General features: G+C 53.5%; 1 protein-coding gene across 1 annotated transcript in view; it reads left to right on the top strand.

Moving 5' to 3' along the window:
• CAPN2 (calpain 2, (m/II) large subunit) overlaps positions 1-10,477 on the top strand; it is a 45,474-nt gene that overhangs the window by 1,151 nt on the left and 33,846 nt on the right. Inside the window, exon 2 of the mRNA XM_004691332.2 lies at positions 3,567-3,636. Within this exon, the coding sequence (XP_004691389.1) occupies positions 3,567-3,636 (70 nt within the window). The remainder of the gene's footprint in view (positions 1-3,566; positions 3,637-10,477) is intronic.

Here is a 10,477-nt window from a genome sequence, read left to right as displayed (position 1 = left end):
CTAGGGACTGTCTATCATTAACCTAGCCACGTATTGTTTCTGGAGGAAATCCTGCTGCTCCTCTTACTTGGGAGCCTGATGGAGCTTCCCTTGCCAAACTTAAAGGTGACTTCCTGGGCCGTCCAGCCTCTAGATTCAGGGATGTTCATAAGCATCCCTGCCTGGCTTTCACGCCTCACAGGCCACCTCCCTGTTACCCCGGCCCCAACCCCCAGGCAGCAAGTGCAGTAGGAGGCGCCCTGGCCAGGAGAACTTGGGTCCATTTCTTACCAGCCTGCGGGAGCCATTTACCCTCTCTGCCTCTGTTTCATCTGGAAGACCAGGTGCTTAAATGCTTTCCTCGCTTCCCTGCTTCACAGGTCCAGCCGCCTTTCAGTTTCTCAAAGGCATGGCGTTCCTTCCTGCCTTGGGCCTTCCCACCTGCCGGGTTTTCTGGAGTCTGACTCAGTTCCACTCTCTGGGACTTGGCCCAGTGCTCCCTCCCCAAAGATGTCTTTCTGACCGTTTTTTTTAGCAGCCCTCTCCCCGTCTTGTTTTTATCACCGAACACCGCTAATTTTCCTCATAGTGCTTTCATGACTTATAACTATGTACCTTTGTCCCTCCTGTTGAACTACAAGGATGGTGGGCATGTTATTCATCAGTACATTCCCAGTGCCTAGCACCGGAGTGACCTTCCACCACAGGCATGGGTGCATTCAGCAGTATTTACTGAGTGCCGATTCCATGCTAAGCACTGTCTTCAATGTTTGTGATAAATGTGAGCAACTGTGGACCAGCTGATGAATGAATGCACAAAAGAGTGTTCTCACTTCACAGCTTACAGAATGAATTTCACACTCATTTACTTGTGCTTTCATTCATTGAGTAAGCATTTGTTGAATATCTACTACTTGCTAGGCACAGTGCACATCGTTTCTTCCTCTGAAGACTTTAGAGGTTCGTGGGGGAGACAGACAGGTTCCCCAACAGTTGCAAAGGCCCCTAAGGCCTCCAGGTGGGGAAATGGAGATGTCAAGCCATCTCAGGGCCACAGCTCAAGGTGGGCAGGCTGTGGACTGCTCTACCAGGGGACGGTGGTTATTGTGTTCCCGTGCAGCAGCTGAAGAAATTGAGATGCAGAAAGGTTAAATATTAGCTTGAACAGGTGGGACGAGGGCTTTGTCCAGCCTGAGTTTAGGGCCCGCAGGTCATGCCCGCCCCTCGGCCTCCATCCTACCTTCTCAGACACACTGTGGTCGGGGTCAGACCCTCCCTGACTCAGTACATTAGCAGGTCATAGGTGGCTTGAAGAGAGGGTCTCAATGGGAAGACAGAGTAGAAGCCAGCTTGCTGCAGACTCCAGATTGGGAACTGGAAACGAAGAATGGGAGCAGCTGATTGCAGCAGAGCGTGCATTCAGAAAGGCAGCAGTTTGAGAGACTTTGGTCACTGGACCAAAGACAAAGGCAGGAGAGAGAGTGAAACAGGGTCCCAAGGAAGGGGAGGGGGAAGCAGGGGGGCCTGCTGCTCCTGAGAGGGGATTTTGCAACTTGAAGACAGAGCCGCTGCCAGGGATGGGAAAGGGGCAGAAGAGGAAATGGGAAGCCCAGGGATGCCCGGGTGACGCCAGGCCTGTGAGGAGAGAGATGTGTACCCAAGGTCAGCACCCTCAGGTGGGGGCGCGAGGCTGGCCTGTCGCGAGCAGCCAAGAGGTGCTAGTGTTCCTTCCCGTTTCTCCCTGAGATAGCCAAGCCCCTGAGGGGCATGCGACTTGCTTCTACTCAACTAACTGAACTCAACTTCCAACTTGCATCACCTGCCTTCAAGCTCAGTGATCATCATCATCACCATTCTTCAAAAATAATAACAGGCCGCTTTTATGGAGTGCACATGTAATACCTAGTAATCTCCTTGCATCCCCAGAACAGCCCTATGTGGTCGGTGCATCCCCATCCCCATTTTACAGCCGAGGAAACAGACTTAGGTATAGCCTGCCAGGGTGGTAGAGCCCACAGAAGTGGCAGGGCTGGGATTCAAACCCAGCTGATCTGAATGCAAAGCTCAAGCCTCCAGCCCTCCCCTCTGACTGTCACATCTTTTATTTACTTCATACCCTACATGCTGTGCACAGCACAATTTTCTGAAACATCCCCAAGTGCCATCCTGAACTGGACCTTCTTGGGAGAGGCTGCCAATTCTGAGGCATAATGGAAAAATCCTTCTGGGGTCAGTGCCTGTGCACCGGGGGTTAGCAATATGATTCTTGCACTCCCAGCGCCAAACCCCATCGTCCCAGCGGCTCAGTGCTTAGCTGGTGGGCTCAGCCAACGCTGGCTTTGTTTGCCTGAGCAGAAGAGCACTCTCTGTCTCTGTCATCCTGAAGCAGACTCACCTGAACAGGCATCGGCCCACACAGCGCACAGCAGGAATGTGCTGTGTTCGACTGTGTTTCCCAGGGAGCTGCTACAGTCCAAGCCAGGTGGACAGGCATGTGCCCTTCTACCAGAGCCAGGTGGCCACCAAAGGGTGTGGCCTACAAACCAAGGTTGCTTAAGTTGGGAGAGGACCAGATTTAGGCCCTGATTTCCTCTGTGGCTTTGGGGCAGGCTTCTTCAGAATCAGGAACCTCTCAGAACTGCGTAGGGCCAGAACTGCAAGGCAGGCCCAGCCTCAGGCTTTCACACTCTTAGAGGTTTCTCACTTCCCAGTGGAAGGAGTGGCAAGAGCAGACCCACAGTATTCAAAGCCCAGTGCAAACTGGTAACTTAGGAGCAGTGTAACTTTGGACACATCGCTTTATCTCCTTGGCTGTTTCCTTACCTGTAAAGTGGGACCAGCCCCCATCTTGTTGCCTGAGAGGGCTACGTGAGCAAAAGCACACGACTTGGTATTGATGCATGACAGGCTTGCAATGTATGGCTGTTCCGTGGACCTGTGGGAGAAATGAGAAGGCTGAAGTCAACTCTTTTCCTCAAGAAGCATCTGAGCATTAGGAAGAGAGGGTGATACCCTTCAACACCACCGGGTAGTGCATAACTAAATATCAAGTTGCGGAGTCCAGATCCTCAGGGACTCAGAATCAAAGGGATGACTCAGGCTCTCCTATAAAGGAGGCCTTCCCAGAGGAGGTGACAGTGAGTCTTGAAATACGATAAGCTGTGGAAAAGGAGATGAGGGTGGGAAAGAGAAGAATTTCGTGCTGACAAATCAGCTGCCGTGCAGGCACAGAGGATGCGGCTTGCGTAGAGGGCAGGCCGCTCCCGAATGCAGAGGGTCTCCACACCCAGCGCAGAAGGCCAGACCTGGCGTTGCTGTGGTCCTCAGAGGGAGCACAGTAAAGTACAGTCTAGGTGCTTTGGAGGGTAGGAGTCCAGTGACGGCTCTTCTTAGCCAAGTGCATTCCCCCACCGCCACCCTTTGGACCCTTGGATCTGGGAAGGACCCCACTCAGGCTAACTGTAACTGCAGGACTTTCCCTAGAGGTGCGGGCAAAGGGGAGAAGGGAGACCATTGGGAACGGCGGTGTCCTGACTGCAAAGGCACGTGCCTGCTGGGCTGACAGCACTTTGTGGTCCTTGTTCCAGGAGCTCTGCGACGACCCCCAATTTATCGTTGGAGGAGCAACCCGCACAGACATCTGCCAGGGAGCCCTCGGTGAGTGGTGGCACCCAGAGCCGGCAGCAGGGTCTTGGCTGCAGGCTGGGAGTGGAAGGGGTGAGGGACCCTCTCTTGCAGGTGGTCCTTCCCAAGCAGCATGGTGACTTCCATTTCCGGAACTTTCTAGAATCTCTTGTCCCCCCAAAAAACGGTAGACCTCTTGTGTCCCCAGCTATGGGCTGGTTGTTGAGCTTACGAAGTGCTCCGCTAGAGGACTGAGGGCTTCTAGTTCCAGCCACACCATGGGCTCTGTAGCTCTTGGGGATTCTATTACCAGCGCCCCTCTCTAGACTGAGGCCAGATGGGAAGACTCACCCAGGCCAGTGACAGCACTGAGCCATCAGTCCTCTGGTTTCGGGACAGAGGATGGTGACTCAGTCTGAAGAAGAGGAAACCCTGACACTCGCTGCTGGGAGGAGTCAGAGCACCAGGGTGTCTCCTGTTCACAGAGCAGTTGCTATGGCCAGGCAGTTGTACAGAATGGGGAGCAGTGTTTGTGCTGTAGACATCGGGGTGCCAAGTAAGGTTAGCTGGAGAAGCTGGACCAAGAGGATCGGAAACTTTGCTCTCTGGTTTGTTTCTGGATCCTGCTGGGAACTAGGATCCATGGGGTCTCCAACTTTGGTGTGAAAACTCCCCCAACTTCTTTGAAGCAGTCTCAACAGTGGGCCCAGGGCCAGTATTTTGGCTTCTCACAGAATACAGCTTTCTTCTTACTCCTAATAAATGCAGACCCACGATCACTGGAAGTGGTTGTTTGCTCCAATAAACCAAAAATCTGTTTCCTGACATCAGCTTCAATACACCCCCCAGACCAGGTCTTCATCATCAAAATGGATCAACTGGAGTTGTACCTCCTTCCCTGGCCTCATCCAGGCTCTGATACTCTCAATAGAAACAGCCCCTGTTTATTGGCTGTATACTATGTACTAGTTACGAGTCTGTTTCTTCCAAAATCTCTAAGGAAATGCAACTATGCCCACCTCGTAGACAAGAACACCGAGGTCATGGGAGTAACTTGTTACAGGTCATCCCACAGCTACAGTGGCGCCGGGTGTGTAAATACAGTCTGACCCCAGGCATGTGTCTAACCCCAGAGGTGGACTCCTTGCGCTCCTGGAAAACTTTCAACCTCTGAAGGATGTCAGGGCAACTGTGTGCATCATTAGGCTGTGCACACGGTAGGAAATTCCTCTCTCCCAGAGAACATGACCCAGGCTAGGCAAGCAAACCAGGTTAAGCTAAGTCTCTGTGTGCAGATTCCAGAGATGCCAGAGTACGTTCTTACCTGCAGCAAACATACTCCCATTTCCCGACTTTCTCCTCCAAAATAGGAATCTTGAGCACCTAAGTGGATGCTCTCGAAAAGTCCATTTGTTAGAATGAAATTTAAGAAGTCTGGGAGTTGATAACTTGACCAACCTGGAGGGCTGTAGCGAATCCAGAGGCGTCTACAGCCATACCACCCTGAGCGAGTCCGATCGTGTCTGATCTCGCAAGCTAAGCAGGCTCGGGCCTGGTCAGTACTTGGATGGGAGAATCCAGGCATGTCCAAACACACCTGGACACACACGTGCATTTACTCCTCACTTAGCCTAGGGCTAGACTAAACATTCACTTCAAAGTTGAACAACATCTTAAGGGCCCAATTGCAAATAACAAATACAGGGTTGAAGTGCTATTTAAATACTTCTGGGCCATTTGGAGAGGAGCCAGGCAAAGCTTACATTCCTGGGGCAAATCCCCCAATTAAACAGAAGACTAAATGTAAGTCTTATTCAAATGTCCCAGTAACTAGCCTGTAATATCGAAGGTCCTTTACGTCTCGTTGAGCACTTTGTTTTCTTGACCTTTTACTTTGGAGGATTCTGGTTTGATTGCAGTCTATGAAATGTGGTTTACTAAACTCTCACCCTGATTTGGGCTCCAGGGCACAGATGGGTGATGAGCTGCTGTGTGTCCCCGCATCCCAGCCAGTTCAGAAGCATCAGGAACTGTGGCGGGGGCATCTGGCCACATGACCAGAGGCATGAGCCCAGACTCAGCTCTTAGTTGGGAGACCCTGGACTCGGATGCTCAGTCTCCTCTAAAAATCCGAGAGAGGAAGGCCAGTGAGGTGACCTGAGTGGTTTCTTTCTAAGGTGTGGCATTCCACTCCTCTGAAGCCTTCCCTGGTACCTGATCCAGGTTGTAGGCCTGGTGTTTGAGGGTCGGTTCACCAGTCTCTGCTTATCTCATGTAGACTGGAAGAACAGCCTCGTCCCCTATACAAAAGGTGCAACTCATAGAGGGTTTTTTGTTTTGTTTTAGTAAAACTGTATTTATGGACACTAAAGTTAAATTTCACCTCTGATTTTTCATTGCACTATCTCATGCAATTCTGAAGTTATCATTTTCTTCCACTACTTTGCAGGTAAGAAAACTGATGTGGGAGGGCGGCACAGCAGGATGGTGGTACTTGAGCTCTGATCTGAATTGTAACTCCTCTGTGCTCTGCATAACCCCAGACTCCCTCTGCGTTGCCACTGTTTAAGGGAATGTGTCTCAGGACCCCGCTGCTGTGCGCGCCCGCCTTTGCAGCGATGGCTGGTGCACACGGCTGGAAGCCTCCCCAGAGTCACTCAAACCACTTCTGCAGAACTGCTCTACCTAGGAGCCCCCTCACTGCAGACCTTGGTGGGGTTAACAATCGAGAATCTTCTGCCCACTGGAGGAAGGGCTTGAGACCCACTGTGCCCCCACTGGCCCCACAGCTAACTGTGGTTCTGGAATTGCTGGGCACAGCCTATCCTTAAAGGTGATTGCCACTTGGATGCCCCAGAGGTCCTGGAAATTCAAAAGCTGCCCCTCTTCCACGTGGTTTGCACCGAACTCTCTCTACTGTCCCACCCCTCCACCCCCCCACAGCTTCAGGGAAAGGCAGTCATTCTGGCCTGGTGCTCCCAGAGGCCCTTGGCTAGTGTGGGGAGGGCTGAAGGCTGCCATGCTCTTGGAGTTTGTTGAAACAGCACAGCTGTGTTTCATGGGAACCTGGCAAATGATCTCTGGGACCCTCAGCGGTGGGTCACCCTGCCCCTGCACCCCCACCCCCACCCCCAGGGGACACAGACTTCTGGCTCCTAGAACAATGACTGGAAGGTGTTTGGCTACAAGAGGCTGCCCCACAGCCCAGCTCACCAGAGTAGGAAGGAAGCTTCCAGGTCCTGCTGCTCCTTGGCCTCTAGGCCTGGGTGACAGGACAGGTCATTCAAGTTCTCTGAGCCTCAGTTTCTTCCCTGCAAGATGGGAATAATGATAACTCTGCCCAGGGCAGTGGTGAAAGTGAGATTAATTTGGCGACATATTTGGCAGACTCTAGGGGGGTTGGCTGAATCTAAGGGGCTTGTGGCTATTAGGTCCAAATCCTAGGAGAAAAGGAGGAGGATAGGAGAGAAAAGAAGGAAAAGGAAATAAAGTGGGTTGGAAACCATATCCTCGCTCTAAACATCGCCCAAGGAGGGAAAGGCAAAACTTGGTTCCCTAAGGGAAACATAGATTGTTAACACCCAGAGATGGAGAAATATAGATGATAATAAATGTAAAAGAAGATAAAAAGTGTAGTAGAAAAATGAATAGAACTTTTTAGAACAGTTTTAGATTTGTGGAATAATGGAGACCACAATCTAGATTTTGTAGGGTGCCCCTCTGTGGGTGCCTTTAAAAGTAGCACATGCTATTTAAAAAATAAATAAGAAAATAGTTATTATGTTGCCTGATCTGATGGAGAACGTAAATAGTCTTGTCTCTCTCTTAAAAGCAATGGCAGGGTACCAGCCCCACCCTCTCTGGAACAGATGTGTGGTGCCGGTGAGTCATCGTTTCCTCTCAGCTTCTCTTCTGGTTTCAAACGCTGGTTCACAGCTAGTCTCCCTGGGGCTGCTGCCTGTGCTCCAGGGCTTTCCCTGACACATGAGACAGTCTCCCAGGCAGGGCAGGAGGAATCGCAAATCTGCTGTTTGGCCCAGAGCCCCTGCCTGCCCCCAGCCTTGCTCACCACTCGTGGGGGTGCAGCCCATTCAGGATCTAAAGGACAAATCTCTCCACCCTGTCTCTGCTGCCTCCTTGGGAGTAGGCAGGATGGGGCCCCTCCCTGATGAAGTGGGGCCCACTTCCCTCGGTGCCCAGAGTGAGTTTCACCTCCCAGACTGCTCCACAGAGCAGAGTGGGACTTTTGCTGGTCCTAGTGCCCCCAGAGGGGGAGCCGGGCCCCCCTCAGCCATCTCTCTCTGAAATGGGGTGTGGGGGGGAGGAATCTGATTTCCCCAGGCCCCACAACTTCTGACATTCTGTGGCACTAACATGCTGTTTCCTTCACGTCTCCACAAACCGGGCTTCGGCTCAGGGTGTGAGCAGTTACAGCCACAGCAAGGTTCAAGTTAGTCCCATCCGTCCCTCAACAGCCCTGGCCACAGACAGTGTCTCATCCCCTAGGATTTCATCTCACCACCATGCTAGGAGGTCAGAAATGAAGGACCATGTTCCTTGGGGTCTGAGGGGTCCTGGCCAGACCAGTGTGAGTGATGGAACCCCGGGATGAGGATGGTCTGCTGTCTCTGGCTGGCCCCAGATCGGGTGGCCTGGCCAGCAGGTGGGCAGTGGACAGTAAGGAAATGTCTGCATCTGCACTGTCCTTGAGGCTAGCTGCTGGCCGTGTGCATCACCTGAAATGTAACTTATACCACTGAGGAACTGCAGTTTAATTGCATTAAGTGTTAGTCTAAGTAGCTGCTCATGCATTGTGGCTTCTGCACTGGGCCATGCAGAGCCCACTGAGGGTGGAAGTCTCCCGTCCTTTGCTCTAGTCTCCTGCCCAGGCTGGTCCTCACAGGCCTGTTTCTCCACAGGAGCCAAGCAAGGTACACGCGTCAGTAACGGTGTGTGAGCAGCGGGGTCGAGAGTGCAGACTCGGGTGCCCCCAGGCTCCCCCACTTCGTGGCCCTGTCACTTGGAATCATTAGCTTCCTCCAGCCTGAGTTTACTCGTGCGTCCCCTGGGGTAACTGCCCTCCTTGCACCGTGAGGATGCAGTGAAGTCAGGCACTACCACCCGGAGAGCCGAAGCTGACCTGCAGGACTTCATAAACACACAGCTTCGGGAGAGTTTGGCTCGAGGAGAGCTGTCAAATGGAATCGGGGAGGCAAGGTGGTGCCCTGTCCCTGAGTGGGCCCAGCTCTAGCACTGGGCATGTATAAGCAGGTGACAGGAAAGACAATGTTCATGACAAAGCTGGGAAAACTCAGTTAAGTCTGTTTCCCAACTTGCTGTGCCGGTTGCTTTCTGTTTCTCCCAAAAGCCCTGGGCCCGTGGGTGCCACGTCCCTGGGCTCTCTCCTCCTCCAGGCAGGCAGGCCGCCTCCAGTCCCCGCCGTGCTCAGCCACAGCTTCCACTCACCCATTTGCATGGTGTAAACGAGGTGTCCCATGTTAGAGCGTATAATCGAAAGGCGCCTTTGGAACCCAGGTTCCCACGGTGTGCCACCTGTGTGGGCATTGATGACAGTGAGCAAACCCCCCCATTCACTCTGGCAAGGTGAGGTTTCGCTGCTTTTTGCTGCGCCAGCCACAGTGGCACAGTGGGACGTTCGCCTTTAGTCCCTCCCTGTGAATGCCCCCAGGAAGCCAGTGACATAGATGCTCTCCAGCCGGTTCGTCCCGGAAGGTGAGTTTCAAGGAATAGGAATTTAGGGCTGGAGCTGGTGGCCTGGCAAGCTGCACCTCCTCCTCTCCTCGGGGGCCTGTGAGGGTGGCAGGGGTCAGGGATAGGGGGCAGGAAGGAAAGGCAGCCATGAGGAGCCACATCTGCTAGGATCTGGCAGCTTTAAAGGCTGATAGCAGGTAGTGGCCGAGGGGCCACGGGCCAGTGGGGTCAGTGGGGTGCGAAGATGAGTGTACAGCCCTCACCCACTGGGAACAGGACAGGGCTTAGCTGCCAGACACGGGCTCCCTCTGAGAGTCCAGCAGGGCCTCCCAGCTCAGAGTGTGGACCTCAGGCCTGTCCCTTCAGGGCCCTCGTCCAGCAGAAGCAGCAAGGGACAGCGAGGGAAAGGGACCGTGTGCGGGTGGTTTGCTCGTCCTCCTGTGTGCACTTCATGGAAGGAGGCTGAGGACTTCTTGCTCACCAGGACATGGGGTACAGCAGAGCACTGTCCATGCACACATGCACACCGCCCGCCCCCTCCTCCCGCACACACCCTGGTCAACCCTGATAGAAATGAGACCTGACTGTGCATGTGGGGAGTTCCGGTTGGAGGGTGGCTTCCCCTGGGCTGCTGCCAGGCCGTGACACAGTCAGGCTGGCCCCGTGACTCACCGGCAGCGTGTGTGCTTCCTCTAGACCCACCCTCCCGCTCCTCTGGACTCCTGGACATCAGTCCCCTCCCTTGCAAAGCCGGCACTCCAGGGCCCGAGAGCTTGTCTCCTGACCCTCCGGGCTGCTGAGGCCTTGCAGGCGTGAGAGCATGTCTGTGATACCCGGTCTGTCAGAGACTGTTAAGACACCCAGCGCCCCAGGAAAGGTCATGCTTAGCAGAGGGAGTCCCATTGTGTTTGTCTGCTTATCATTGACCAGGAAGGTCAAGAACAAAGAACTGGAAGTGAGACTCAGGACAAGCAGGGTTTGAGACAGGGTGGGATTCCTGAGCTCGGCACTGTGGCGTTTGGTCATTCTCCGTAGTGGGGTGTCGGGGTGCTATAGGACACATGACAGCATTCTGGCCTCTGCCCACTAGCTCTCCCCCTCTGCAGCATGCTGACCAAAGTCACCCATGACTTTGCCAGAAGTCCCCAGGGGAAGGGGAGGA

The sequence above is a fragment of the Condylura cristata genome, unplaced genomic scaffold (assembly GCF_000260355.1).
Source record: "Condylura cristata isolate star-nosed mole 26May11 unplaced genomic scaffold, ConCri1.0 scaffold00030, whole genome shotgun sequence".
Taxonomy (NCBI): Eukaryota; Metazoa; Chordata; class Mammalia; order Eulipotyphla; family Talpidae; genus Condylura; species Condylura cristata.
The sequence above is the reverse complement of the archived record's forward strand: the minus strand, read 5'-3'. Positions and strand labels throughout refer to the sequence as shown.